Source organism: Pan troglodytes, chromosome 7 (genome assembly GCF_028858775.2).
Source record: "Pan troglodytes isolate AG18354 chromosome 7, NHGRI_mPanTro3-v2.0_pri, whole genome shotgun sequence".
NCBI classification, from domain to species: Eukaryota; Metazoa; Chordata; class Mammalia; order Primates; family Hominidae; genus Pan; species Pan troglodytes.
This window is the reverse complement of record NC_072405.2, coordinates 51,201,453-51,216,543: the sequence shown is the minus strand read 5'-3', so window position 1 is coordinate 51,216,543 and position 15,091 is coordinate 51,201,453. Positions and strand designations below refer to the sequence as shown.

At 43.8% G+C, this 15,091-nt stretch overlaps 2 protein-coding genes across 16 annotated transcripts in view; one reads left to right on the top strand and one right to left on the bottom strand.

Annotated features, from left to right (window-relative positions):
- Positions 1-14,076, bottom strand: part of HOOK3 (hook microtubule tethering protein 3) — a 134,001-nt gene extending 119,925 nt beyond the window's left edge. For 2 of the 11 annotated variants that reach the window (XM_063816323.1, XM_054656704.2), the window contains exons 1-2: positions 13,755-14,028; positions 4,675-4,760 (exon numbers count right to left, since the gene is read on the bottom strand). In XM_063816323.1, coding sequence (XP_063672393.1) covers positions 4,675-4,734 — 60 coding nt within the window. In that variant the 5' untranslated portion in view covers positions 4,735-4,760; positions 13,755-14,028. Of the gene's footprint in view, positions 1-4,674; positions 4,761-12,476; positions 13,634-13,754 lie in introns of those variants that run through there. The other 9 variants (XM_063816322.1, XM_063816325.1, XM_063816319.1 and 6 more) reach the window with 8 other exon arrangements.
- Positions 14,077-14,221: 145 nt separating this feature from the next.
- RNF170 (ring finger protein 170) overlaps positions 14,222-15,091 on the top strand; it is a 47,195-nt gene continuing 46,325 nt past the window's right edge. For 3 of the 5 annotated variants that reach the window (XM_016959445.3, XM_016959444.4, XM_003311706.6), the window contains exon 1: positions 14,323-14,453. The gene's annotated coding sequence lies outside the window, so the exon portion shown is untranslated. Of the gene's footprint in view, positions 14,684-15,091 lie in introns of all 5 variants that reach the window. The other 2 variants (XM_063816326.1, XM_016959442.3) reach the window with 2 other exon arrangements.

Sequence of the window (15,091 nt, the reverse complement as noted above, 5' to 3'; positions counted from 1 at the left end):
AACCGAGTTAAAAATATACCTTGTGTAAACTTTCGTAACATTGTGTACTTCTCTGTACCACTTGTTACAACAGTTTTGTTCTCTTAGTTAATTAAAATGTTTTCCCCACTTACGAACCTCCTGAGGGTAGACACCATGTCTATGTGGCTGGTAGTTTTATCAGCCATGCTGGACACAAAGTAGCCATTCAATAAATATCAAATTGACAAAGAAAGAATCAATGTTGGTGAGGTTGTATACATCATACAACTATTTAAAATAGATACTGTGTAACAATATGGATAAATCTCACAGACATTATGTTGAATTTAAGACAAACACAAGAGTACATACTGTATGATTCTACTTACAAGACATTCAACAACAGGCAAAACTAATTAATGGCACTGAAGTCAGAATCATGGCTATCTTTGGCATAGCGGTATTGAGTAGCGAGGAGCTGGAAAGTTCTGTATCTCAATCTGAGTGGACGTTATAGGAGATACGCAAAACATATATGCAAAATTATCACTCTGTAGAATGCTCTTCTGTGTGTGACATATCTCAACAAAAGGAAAAAAAAAAGGAAGGCATTCTAGGAAGAAAGAAAGACTGAAAACTAAGTATCAATAAGAAATATGCCCATAAGACTTTGGTAAATGAAAAGACCACTTTGCAAAACACAATGTATATTATGATCTTGTTTACTTCAATTCATGAAAAAAATTTTTCAAAATTTACATTGACAAACTATATTTATGAGTACAAAACTGATGTTATGATATACGTATACAATGTGGACACATTAAATCAAGCTAATTAGTATCCATTGCCTCAAATTTTTATGTTTTATGGTGAGAACATTTGAAATCTGCTCCCTCAGAGTGCAAAATACACAGTATTAACAACTATGGTCACCATGCTTTGCAATAAATCTCAAAAAAATGTATTCCTCCTAACAGAAACTTCATGCCCTCCGACTATCATCTCCCCATTCCCCTCGGCCTCCCGCCTCTGGTAAACACCATTCTACTCTCTGCTTCTATGAGTTCAATTGTTTTAGATTCCACATAAGTGAGATGGTATTTGTCTTTCTGTCCCTGGCTTATTTACTTAGCACAATGTCCTTCAGGTTTGTCCACGTTGTTGAAAATGACAGAATTTCCTTCTTTGGGGGACATGGGCATGTTGTTTTACGCCTTTAATCTCAGCACTTTGACAGGCCAAGGCAGGAGGATTGCTTGAGCCCAGGAGTTCAAGACCAGCCTGGGCCACACAGTGAGACCCCATCTCTACAACAACAACAACAAAAAAGGCTGGGTGTGTGCGTGCCTGTGCTCCCAGAAGCTACAAGGGAGACTACGGTGGGAGGATCATCTGAGCCTGGGAGTTTGAGGCTGCAGTGAGCCCTGGTCAATCCACTGCACTCCAGCCTGAGTGACAGAGTGAGACCCTGTCTCGATCAATCAATTAATAAAGGCTGAACAGTATTTCATTGTGTACATATACACCACATCTTTCTCATCCATCCATTCGCTAATAGGCACTTATGTTGCTTCCATAAATTGGGTACCTTGAATAATGCTGCAAGAAATGTGGAAGTGCAGGTATCTCCTCAACATACCAGTTTCAAATCCTTTGGCTATATACACAAAAGTGGGATTGCTGGATCATATGGTAATTCTATTTTTAGCTTTTTGTACAGTTTTCCATAATGGCTGTACTAATTTACATTCCCAAAAACCGTGTACAAGGGTTCCCTCTGCTCCACATCTTCACCAACACATATCTTTCATCTTTTTGATAACAGCCATTCTGATAGGTGTGAGGTGACACCTCATTGCGGTTTTAATTTATATTTCCCTGGTGATCAGTGATGAGCATTTTTTCATATGCCTGTTAACCATCTGTATATCTTCTTTTGAAAATGTTTATTCAAGTCCTTCATGCTTTTTTAAATTCAGTTATCTGTTCTCTTGATATTCAGGTGCTTAAGTTTCTTATACAGACTGGATAGTAACCTCTTATTAGATGTATGGCTTGCAAATATTTTCTCCCAATCTGTAGTTTGTCTCTTTACTCTGTTGCTTGTTTCCTTTGTCATGCAAAAGTTTTTAGTTTGATGTAATCCCATTTGTCTGTTTTTGCTTTTGTTGCCTGTTTTGGGGTCAAATTCAAAAAATCATCCCCCAGACCAATAACAAGAAGCTCTCCCCCTATGTTTCCTTACAGTAGTTTTTCAAATTCAGTAGGTATGTTTAAGTCTTTAATCCATTCTGAATTGATTTTTGCATGTGGGGTGAGATAAGGGTCTAACTTTATTCTTCTGCATGTAGATATCCACTTTTCCCAACACCCTTTACTGAAGAGACTTGTCCTTTTCTCATCGGGTGTTTGTGGCACCTTTGTGGAAAATCAACTGACTATAGATGTATGGGTTCATTTCTGGAATTTGTATACTGTTCCACTGGTCAATGTGTCTATTTTTATGCTAGCACTGTGTTTTAATTACCACAGCTTTGCAACAGAGTTTAAAATCGGGTAGTGAGATTTCTCCAGCTTTGTTCTTTTTGCTCATGATTGCTTTGGCTATTTGGGGTCTTTTGTCATTTCATATGAATTTTAGGTTTGTTTCTTATTTCTGTGAAAAAGGTTATTGGAGTTTTTATAGGGAATGCATTGAATCTGCAAATCACTTTCAGTAGTATGGGCATTTTAACAATAATTCTTCTAATCTATGAATACAGAGTATCTTTCCTTTATTGCAGACTTCAACTTCTTTCATCAATGTTTTACAGTTTTCAATGTACGGCTCTTTCACCTTGTTGGTTAAATGTATTCCTACGTATTTTATTTTACTTGGTAGCTATTATAAATGGTATTGTTTTCTTGATTTCTTTTTCAGATAGTTTGTTGTTAGTACTTAGAAACACTACTGATTTTTGTAGGTTGATTTTGTATCCTGCAACTTTACTGTATTCATTTACCAGGTCTAATAGTTTTTTTCTGGAGTCTTTGTGGCTTTTTGTATGTAACATCACATTGTCAGGTAACAGTGATAATTTCACATCTTCCTTTCCTATTTAGACACCTTTTACTGTTTTTTTTTTTTTTTTTTTTTTTTTGCCTCGTTGCTCCGGTAAAGACTGTTGAACAGAACTGGCAGAGTCAACATCCTTGTCTGGTTCCTGAAATCTTGTTTTGATGAAACTATATATATATATATATATATATATATACTTTCTTTCTTCTGGTTTCTCTAAGTGATAAAGATCCTACTCAAACTAGCTTAGGCAAAAAAATCATGTATTGAACTACACCTGTAAAGTTCACTTAGCTAGGCCCACAGTCTCAAACAATTTTTATTAAGAACTTCTAGAGTGAAACGTTGTAGACAATGGGAAAGCTAAAATTAGGGCACCACTCAGAGGGGACCATGAAAATGACAAGATGACTCTTCTCAGAGTGCTCAAACCAGGGCAGGCCAGGTTCCCAATGAGCCTTCTTGAGCTTCATTAAAAAATCTGTGTGCCTATATATCTGGAAAAATGTACCATGCATTTTAAGTTATAGAAGAAAGTAAAAACAAGCTGTAGTGTTCAAACACGAGTCCCCAGTTCTAAAGGCAAAGAGACAGATAATCTGAAATGTTGGCATCTGAGCTCTATGGCAACTCTATGTAGCTAATTGCAAAGAAAACCAATAATTCATTTAATAATGACACTGATTTTCAACAGAAATGCAGGGCAACCCAGCTAGTGACATGTAAATCTTTTAAAATCATCAGGCTGACAAGTGTTCAGGGCTTCAAAATATAAAAGTATCTGCAAATTACAACAAACCCAATGACTTCTTAAATTCACACATAATCCTTTATTTAAAAAAATTCCTAGGTCAAAAGCTGATAGTCATATAATATCAATTTCATAACTATTATGTTTTCAAAGTACTCAGAAGAATTGGGTATGCTTTATTTATCCCAAACAAATACTACTTCCTTTAGTCACTCAACAAACATAAACACCCACAATGCGTATTAAACTAGGAGGAACTGCTGATTTTGATCATTTTGACCTATAAAGAAGAGCAATTTCATATGGTTCAACATAAAACCACGCATTCGCTTGTTGCTTGGATACAACAGTGAAAACAAATTCCCTGGCTCCATGTGGAGTTTACATTCTGTGTATATGTGTTTGGGGATGTTGGGGCAGATGAATGAACAACCAAATATATGGTATATCAGATGGTGTTACAAACTTGAAAGAAGAACACAAAAGCTTAAGTGGGATAGAAAGTATAAGGGAATTGTCGTTGCTATTTTATATGGGTACTCAGGGCAGGTGCCACTGATGAGATGATATTTCAGCAAAATCCTAAAGAAAAATGAAGCATCTTAGATACCCCTGTAACAGCAAAATCTGGCCACTAACAAGAAAATTTCTGCCAAGCATATGCCAAAAAATACAAGAATAATTCTGCTAAAACCATTAGAGTACTAACACAATCACAGCCCTTATTAAACTTGCAACCCAATCTATACCTAATAAGTACATTCCATTAAAACTAGTGCTGCTGCCGCCTACAACTCTTACTCTACACACGTTTCATGTAAGTACTTTTTTAATCCATGTTTTCAACCTAACAAATATCCATGCATAAGAATACACATAAAGATAAGCAATTTATTCTTACATCTTTTGAAGAACCTGGGCCATCACAACCCCATTCGTTAAATCTTCCACGGTCTGGCATGGTGCATCCACATTAAATGTCTGGATCTGAAGGGAAAAAAAGGGGGGGAAAGAGATTCTGTGGTTACCTCTGTAGAAAATTTCTTAGGCCTTTTTTTTTTTTTTTGGAGACGGAGTCTAGCCCTGTCACCCAGGCTGGAGTGCAATGGCCCCATCTCGGCTCACTGCAACCTCCACCTCCCAGGTTCAAGTGATTCTCCTGCCTCAGCCTCCCAAGTAGCTGGGATTATAGGAACGCACTGCCACGCCCTGCTAATTTTCTGTATCTTTAGTAGATACAGGGTTTCACTATGTTGGCCAGGCTGGTCTTGTACCCCTGACCTCAGGTGATCTGCCCGCCTCGGCCTCCTGAAGTGCTGGGATTACAGGTGTGAGCCACCGCACCTGGCTGAAAATTTCTTAGGCTTTTTTTTTTTTGGTGATTATCTCATCTTAGGGATTGGAATAAATTTTAAAAAGAAGTCTAATTGGAAACTTTTGCCTTTAAAGGAAATGTCCTGCCAAGTATTACTGTAATTCTTCCCCACTGGTAAAAGAGAAATCGTGGTGGATACTGGGTGGCTTCCCAGCATCCATTCTACTCACACAAGATCAATCTATGAAAATCACGGCACCTTCATCCCCTCTACCAGTGACTGACTCAGGGACACACAGGGAAAAGACAATTTGGACTAAAGAGAGATAAGGAGATGCTTCTGGGAAAGAAAAGCCAATCTCCTGTTGATTTAAGTATGCTGCCTCCATTACTGTGAGCCGTCATCTCATGACTACAAAGGCAATCATCTTAAGATTAGGCCAATGCAGTGAAAGGCAGAGAGAAGAGCTAGAAAGAACTATATCCCCTCCACCACGGCACCCCCCCCCCAAAAAAGAAACAGGAAAAAAAAAAAAAAGGAACTATGTCCTAAAGGTAAAAACTGAACTACTGAATTTAAAAATCTTGATGCCTCCCGGTATGTGAGATGAATTCATTTATTCTTTACATCTGGTGAGGTTGCAGTTTATGTTACTCGGAGGCCAAATATCTTTACACAGATGTAGAAGTCACACTTAGAATGGTTAGGTTAGATATTCACTTCATTTTGATTTCAAATATATTCTGAAACTTTGTACTAATCAACATGATGTAGCCAAGAAATGTACTTTCCCTAATAGTATAAATTATCTCTCAAAGTAAGAAAATGTAGCTGAGCCAGCTACCCAGCAGTGTACTCAGGATTTAGAAGGAAATCAATCCCTGAGAACAGACAGACACAGGCCATCCTCTCATAGAACTTACAACTAGGAAAAATGAAACAGTATAATAGAAGTGTCAACAGCAGGCATAAAGATGAGAAGTGAGAGTGGGATGCAATTTAGGTATGAAGAGCAGCTTGGTACAGATCGGGTAGGGGTAAGAATTGGAGGAAGAAACAGAACAGGGGAGAATTAAAACGGTGAAAGACAGGGCAAAAAACTGAAGAATTAACATGTAAAACCTTAGAAGCCACATTAGGACCTTATTCTATGAATAAAGTAAGCAAAGGATTTGAACCAGGGGAGTGAGCCATGAGGTTTGCATTGTATTAATATAAGATCTGGCCGGGGGCGGTGGCTCATGCCTGTAATCCCAGCACTTTGGGAGGCGGAGTCGGATGGATCACGAGGTCTGGAGATCAGAACCATCCTGACTAACACAGTGAAATCCTGTCTCTTCACTAAAAATACAAAAAATTAACCAGGTGTGATGGCACACACGTGTAGTCCAAGCTACACTGGAGGCCGATGCAGGAGAATCGCTTGAACCAGGGAGGCGGAGGTTGCAGTGAGCCAAGATCATGCCACTGCACTCCAGCCTGGGCGACAGAGCGAGACTCCGTCTCAAAAAAAAAAAAAAAAAAAAAAAAAAAAAAGATCATACCGGCTGCAGTATGAAGGAAGGAGTGGAGGGAAAGAGACAGGAAGACCCATTTGAGTAGGTTTATATACTAACACGGATGAAGCTAAACTCAGTACAGACAATGAGAATACTGGGAATAACACTCAGGTGACCATATGTCTTCACACAAATTTTTATTTATTGGGTTAGAAAAGAAGTAAAACTGCTAGGTCAAAAAGTGTATGAACATTTTACGGTTTTTGATAAAACTGTCAAACTGCCCTAAATATATACTGTAGCAATTTATTCTCTTACTAACGGTGGGTGAGTGGCTACTTCTCCGCACCGTATCATTTATCAATCTTTTGTTTTGTTTTGTTTTTCAGACGGAGTCTCACTCTGTCGCCCAGGCTGGAGTGCAGTGGCGCGATATCGGCTCACTGCAAGCTCCGCCTCCCGGGTTCACGCCATTCTCCTGCCTCAGCCCCCCCCCGAGTAGCTGGGAATACAGGCGCCCGCTACCATGCCCGGCTAACTTTTTTGTATTTTAAGTAGAGACAGGGTTTCACCGTGTTGGCCAGGATGTCCTCATCTCCTGACCTCGTCATTCGCCCGCCTTAGCCTCCCAAAGTGCTGGGATTACAGGCGTTTGAGCCACCACGCCCGACCTCATTTATCAAATCTTTAAAAGACAACTATTGGCCGGGCACGGTGGCTCATGTCTGTAATCTCAGCACTTTGGGAGGCCGAAAAGGGTGGATCACGAGGTCAGGAGATGAGACCATCCTGGCCAACACGGTGAAACCCCGTCTCTACTAAAAATACAAAAAATTAGTCGGGCGCTGTGGCGGGCGCCTGTAGTCCCAGCTACTCGGGAGGCTGAAGCAGGAGAATGGTGGGAACTCGGGAGGTGGAGCTTGCAGTGAGCCGAGATAGCGCCACTGCACTCCAACCTGGGCCACAGAGCGAGACTCCGTCTCAAAAAAAAAAAAAAAAAAAAAAAAAAAGACAACTATTAACAGTACAGTCAGTAGCTTCTTTGTATATAATACAGGAGAGTTTTGCAGGTAGAGACAGTTATGGTGGTAGAGGCCCAGGGAATTATCTTAAAGATCCTCATAGCAAGTTTTTACTTAAGTGTCTATTTGGGAAAGCTGATAAGAGGATCCTTCCAAGCTGCCCTGACACAAACCTAACACCTGGTAGAGGTGCAATAAATGATTAGTAAATGAATACATGAAACAAATAAACACCATCTGCGGGAACTGATTTTGAATTTTACTCCATACTATCTCCAGCTGCCCGCTCATTAGTAAAAGAAATAAGCACTTAAAAGAAATAAGCACTTGCTTTCATTCTACAGTTGCCAAGTCAATGGCCCATTTTCAAAAAAGAAAACCCAATCTTTCTTGTAGGTTTGTTTAGAAGGAAAAATAGAGGCAGCAGTGAGGACTATGTCTCATTCTTCTCTTTATCACTGACCTCAGCACAATGCCTGATACAAACAAGCCCTCAGTGGACGCCACTTTGAATGAAGGGAGCTAATTCTAATCCCTAGTTTTGCCCTGTAAATTTAGACAGGATGTTTCATCTCTCTCAATATCAGTTTTTCCATATAAAGAAAGATTGGGGAAAAATAGCCTATAGAAGGGTGTGTTGCTTCAGAATGAATGAGAAAATGAATGCCCATGAGGTATTTTGCAAAGTCTAAAGCAATGGTCCCAAACCTGGTGTGTAGGGGAATCATCTGGGAGGTTTGAAAATACACATTTTGGCAGGGCGTGGTGGCTTATACCTGTAACCTCAGCACTATGGGAGGTCAAAGCTGGAGGATCACTTGAGCCCAGGAATTCGAGACCATGCTGAAAAACATGGCAAAATTCTGTCTCTACAAAAAATACAAAAATTAGCTGGGTGTGGTGGGTCACGCCTGTAGTCCCAGCTATTCAGGAGACGGAGGTGGGAGGATCACTTGAGCCTGGGGGGTCGGGACTGCAGTGAGCTGTGACTGCACCACGGCACTCCAGCCTGGGCAACTGAGTGAGACCCTGTCTTAAAAAAAAAAAAAAAAGAGAGAGAGAGAATACACATTTCTTGGCTCCCCCTACTGAATCAGAATCTGTGTGTAGGAAGCTGGGGATCTATTTTTAACAAGTTCATCAAATAATTCTTACACAGCTGGGCACTGGTTTGGCATTTGGAATCCTATGATCCAAAGCACTACGAAAGGGAAGGGATGCAAGATTGGAAAACAGCCTCTGGCCAATCAGAAGAAGCAACTCAACAAAGCAGGTAATTCAAAAAAGCAAGTAACTTAGTTGTTAAGACTTGATCTGGGCCTGGCACGGTGGCTCACGCCTGTAATCCCAGAACATTTGGAAGCCGAGGCGGATGGATCTTGAGGTCAGGAGTTCAAGACCAGCCTGACCAACATAGTGAAACCCCGTCTCTACTAAAAAATACAAAAATTAGCCGGGCGTGGTGGTGCGTGCCTGTAATCCCAGCTACTAGGGAGGCTGAGGCAGGAGAATTGCTTGAACCCAGGAGGTGGAGGTTGCAGTGAGCCGAGATTGTGCCACTGCACTCCAGCCTGGGCAACAGAGCAAGACTCCACCTCCAAAAAAAGAAGACTTGATTTGTTTTTTCTCTTGGGATTTAGGGAAGCTAAATTTTCATTTTTGTTTTTAAAACATGGCTTTATTCAATTATTTTCTCTGTATTAGCCCTTGAGGTACATAGTTGCTCATAAGGGTCAGAGATGTCCACCTCTGCTGCAAGACCAAAGTGAAACAGATCCTAAAGAAAATTTATCCCCTAGTTTATTTTTGGGGTGATGAAAATGTTCTTGGAACTAGATAGTCACGATGACTGCACAATCTTGTGATCATACTAAAAACCAAACACTTTAAAAGGATGAATTTTATGGGTATGTAAACTGTACCTTAATTTTTAAAAATCTGTCACATACCAGTTCTCTGAGCTAACATCTATTTCAGGATAGCAGTACAATAAAACTGAAAGACAATTGCACTTAACTGCATTAAGGCATGAAACTCTACCTGAAGGGTTATAATCTTTCTTTTAATTCCAAGAAGCTCTATTACCACCACCCAACCTCTACCTCCCCCTCCCCAACAAAAGCATGAGAAGAGTAAAGCATGAGATCACCTGGAATTACTATCTCTAGAGCAATGGATAATTTTGCTCCCGAGGAGACATTTTTGGCTGTGAGTTGGGTGCTATTGTCATCTAGCTGGTTAAGGCAATGGGATGCTACTATTAAACATAACACATAGTGCAGTGCCCACACAGCAAAGAACTGTCCAGCGCAAAATGTCAAATAATTTTCTAGAGCCATGGTTCTCAAAATGTGGTCCCTATGTCACCAACAATGGCATCACCTGGGAACCTATTAGAAATACAAAATCTCAGGCCCAGCCCAGACCTACAGAACTAGCAACTCTGGGCATCTGTGTTTTAGCAAGCTCTCCAGATGATGCAGATCAACACTAAAGCATGAGAATCTCTGGTGAAGTTAGCAAACATAAAGTTAAATATCAATGCAATCAAAACACAGAGGTGAAGTTACAAAGTCACATCAGTTAGTATAGAACAAAACTAGCATTTGAACCCAGGCTGCCTAATGTCAGAACCTGTATGTACTCTTATGCTATACTATCTTTTTAAGTACTTTAACTTTTGTACATCAGTGACTTATTCTTCCATTAGAGGACAAAAATTGTTGGCAGAATCGAGTTAGGCAGAGGAGAATGGAATGGGGGAGATACCACCATAATAATTATACCACCCCCAATTCTATATACTAGTATGCATTTTATAGGCTGCCAAATAAGTAATATGAAAACAATAAGGACATATTAATGTTGCTAGGTTATCCCAAAGTGTACCGAGCCTATGTGATGACTTTTTTTGTCATAACTTGGTAGCATTGTAGACTTCGTTTTTCAGTCTCTAAAACCTGGAAAAGTGCTATCTTTTCATCGAGATTCACATACAGTTCAAGAAATTAGGCTTCACAGGTGTAATAGGCAGGGCAAATTTTGACTCAGAGGGTGGAGAGAGGAGGCACAGTGGAAATTTTCAAGCATGTCCTGCTGAACTTGTTTGCATAAATTTTGATTTGGAATTTAAGCTTAAGATGTTTCCCCTTGGTAAGATGATACTTAACTCTTTTTGTAACTCTCTCTTTCGAAAAAATTTGGAACATATGGCTCTTGGGCTAGTAGGCTGTCTGATAAAAGGGCTATTTATCCAGCATGTGAGGCAATGAGACGTTCCATTGAGTTCTGTATAGGTGACAGAATCATCCCTTTAAGTACCTGAGCTTTTATTACTTTAGCCATTTCTAGTGGAATAATTTCTAAAATGTACTATATACATCTCTCCGATCTCAAACTAAATGCTATGTAGTGAAAACAAACTTTTATCTGATACTCAGGAATATAATTATGATCTTCAAAACTTGAACATGGAGGCTCTAGAAGTACATAAGGCTGTCATCCCAAAGACGGAATCATTCAGCTCTTAGATCTTGTCTGTCACTGACAGTTGTCTGCATTTTGCTGAGTGTCAGTCACCTTCTAGCTTACTGTGTGAGAGCAAAACCCCCCACACAACCAAACTGACTAGAAGCTGACATAAAATCAAGAAAACTAATCTAAATGAGTCTTTTCTTTGGAGTGTATGTGTACATTTTTGCTTGCATTTGGTTTTAGAATTGTGCTTAGCATTAATCTGGCTTACAGATAGGAGGGGTGATATTATACATTTAAATGTCATCAAACATTGCTCATTGAAACATTTATTCTGCTTTTTATAATGACAGCTAAAAGAGAACAAACCCAGCATTTAAACTCTATTTTGAAACATGTCTTTTAAAGTGTTTCCAAATTTTAGAACTGTACATCTTCATGAACACTGCCCTCCAATTTTGTCACTGATAATCTCTAATCTTATCCAGAAATTCTCATTGATGAGTTTCCAGTGACATTTCAAAAAGCCTATTCTACAATACTATACTCCCTGACCTCTCTACAGCTGATAATGTGGATTACTCGTTTTCTTGACATTTTAGGAGATTCTAAATAGATTCTCTCATGTTGTCAGGTTCTGTCAGCAGGCCTTCAAACTTCTAAGATTTCTCCTGTATATTTTTATCAGCATTTCTCACTTATATAAATGCAATTACTACCTACCATATTTTGTGGATACCCTTCAAATACAGACGGCCCCAACTTAGGATGGTTTAACTTAAGACTTTTCAACTTTACAATGATGCAAGATACACATTCAGTAGAAACCATACTCTGAGTGCCCATACAACCATTATATTTTTCATTTTCAGTACAGTGTTCAATAAATTGCATTAGATATTCAACACTTTATTATAAAACACGTTTTGTGGTAGATGATTTTGCCCAATTGTAGGCTAAGGTAAGTGTTCTGAGCACGTTTAAGGTAGACCAAGCTAAGCTACCGTTTGGACGGTTAGGCGTATGAAATGCATTTTCAACTTACGGTATTTTCAACTTATGATGGGTTTACCGGGATGTAACCCCATCGCAAGTTAAAGAGCCTCTGTACACCTCTTTATTTCCATGTCTTCTTTCTCCCTAGATTTTAAACAATGTAGCCGTACTTAGATTCAATTAGCTTCATCTTTGCCTTCTGGCTGCTTCTTCTAGCATAAAGGGAAGCACTACTTGCACAGTCTCAAAAACTTAAATCTTAAGTTCCTCAGCATTCTGTTTACAGATGTACAGATTCTGCCAAATCTATTCCTTCCACAACATCAAAGAATTTAGTAATTCTTTCCTCTCTCTCCCCTGCCTAGTCAGAAACCTCGGCCACATTATACAACTTACCAGTCTTCCTTTTTTCTGAAATACAGCAGTGAAAGCCATCTCTTTGCCTGGAGGAAGAACTCATCAGAAGGGTAAGCTGCACGCTAACTACATACTACTTGCTAACGATCTGAAATCCCCTAAATGGTCTGATATGCAACTGGCTACTCAAGCTCTACCAAGTCTGTTTCAGAGGACAGAAACTGATTCGTGACGTAGCCAAACTATAAAAACCTTAGACTATTTTTATTAATTTTTTTAACAACCAACGTAAGGCAATACTTCTCCAGCCTTTCCAGCAAGGTGCCTTGCACAGGATCGTGACGTCTACACTCCAGGGATCCTGACTCGTAACCCAAGACACCGCTAAAGAGAATTTCTCTCACATTCGTGTTTTACCTTTAAAAGTAATACAAATGCTGTAGTCGCCTCCATAAACACATCCGTAAACATTTAATTAACATTCTCAGCAATGAGTGAAACGGAGGCTCCCGAAGGCAGCGCGGGGTCCGCCCGGGCTCTGCGCATCCCTCCCCCTCCCCGGCCGCGCCGCGGCGAGAACGACTGGAACCCGGGCGTCGGTTCCCCTGCCACGTCCTGAAGACCCGGCTTCAGGAAGGCGCGGCAGCTGACGTGAGAGGTGAACACGTTTTTACTTCAAAGTATGAGGAATCTAAAACCGTTTAAGAATTCAAAATCAGAATCCCACGACTCTGTCCCCCAAGGCCTTCGAGTTCCATTGTTGACGCCCAGACACCTCCAGACTCCTTTAAACGTCTGCCCGACGCCTCAGACAGGCGTCCGCCCCTCGCGCACTCCCACCGCCAGCGGCGCCTTGCATCCGAAACGAGGTCCCAGGGCGCCTCCCGCATTCTCCCCACGCTCCCTCACAGGTCCTTTCAGTTCCCGGGCCGGAGCCGGGCCCGTCCTCCGCGAACGCGGCAACAAAGGCGAGGAGCGGCGGCGGGTCCTGGACGCGGGGCAGTCAGGCTCGGCCACCCCCGGAGCGCAGCGCAGCCCCAGCTGCGAGCAGCCGCACGGATCCCAGAGTCGCCCGCCGCGTTCCCAGCCCAGCCCCGGCCGGGGTCCGCCCGGAACAGCGACGCCTCAGGCCCGGCAAGTCTCTCTCGGACCCTGGGCCGAGCCTCCTCGCCCCGCCCGCCCCAGGCCCCGGATGTGACGGCACCGTCGCCCGCAGCGCTCGTCGCCCGCAGCGCTCGCCCCCCGGGCCGCGCGTGGAGGGTCCCGGTAGGTGGCGGGGGGAGGGGGTCTTCCCGCCGGCCCGCGGCCCCCACGTACCCAAGTGAGGAGGCTCTCGCACAGCTCCGCCCGCTCCAGCGACTCTACGCTGAACATCTTCCCCGCCGCGGCCAGGCAGCGCCTACCGCCTGGCCAGACACCGCCGCCGCTCTGTCGGGGGATCCGGGGGCCCGCGCAGCTGACTCGGCCTCAGGCCCGCCTGCTCCTCGGATCCGGCCGCCGACTCTCGCCCAGCGCTGGCAGCAGCTCCGCACCGTCACCCCCAGCGCCCCCTCCTTCTCCTTTCACTCGGGACCGCGCGCCAGCCGCGCGCGACTTCGGACACGCCCGCCGCCCCGCGTCCCCGCCCCCGGCCGCCCACACCGCTCCTCCCCAGCGCCGCCGCCCTGGCTGGAGCCGACGCCGAGGAGCCACTGCGCACGCTCGCGCCCCGGCCGACCCGCGCCGCCGCGCCGCCGCGCCGCCGCCGCCGCTGCCGCCGGGCGCGCCCCCGCCAGCAGTTCGCTGCGTGTCGAGGCGAGCACGCGCTCCTCCCTGCAAGCTGCGGCGACGAGTCCTCCTCCGCCGTCCGGTCGCGCCCTCGCGGAAGCTCGGCAGTGCGCGTGCGCCCGCACCCGCACTCCAAATTAGAAAGGGGACGTCTAGTGGGTTGCCCGGGAGGGGTGGCGGAAGCGGTCCCGGAAATAATCTGTCCTCTGTCGCCGGGAACTGGCGAGGTAGTTCCTTCGCGGTGGAGAGGTACGTCCGGCGCGCGGCGGCCACGCCCACCCTATCGGGGCCCGCGGAGCCGCGGACGGCGGGGTCTGGCCTTCTTGGGGTAGCTCTGGCCGCCGAGGCTCTGCGGGGCGGCGGGAGTCGCCGCCTCCTTCCCCCCGGGCCCCTCCCTCGTCTGGAAGCCCCAGAATCGCCCCGCGGCTGTCCGGAGTCGCCGGCGACGGTGGAGGGGCCGACGCGGAGAGCGGCTCTAGGTGGGTTTGGCCGGCGGCGAGGACACCGCCGCTCCCTCTAGGGTCGCTCGGAGCGTGACCCTGAGAACTCTCCTTAATGCAGGAGGGGTGTGCGCCCGTTCGCCAATCCGTAAGGACACCGGCCGACCCCGGGCCTGCGTTTCTCAGCGTTCGGAGTTGGCTTCGCTTAATGGCGAGGCGGATCGTTCTGGAGCTTCCACCTCTTTAGAGGCACGAATCTGTCTGCAGGGCTGCCGATAAATTTTTAACAGATATAGCATACGCAGAAAAGTGCATACGACATACACGTTTAAAGAAGAATTAATAAAACACCCAGATAAAAACTAAAAGGGCATTGCCGGCACCCCAGGAGTTTCTCACCCATGCCCTGTGCTCCTTTCGGAGCCTGATTGTCTCCTAGCCTGACTA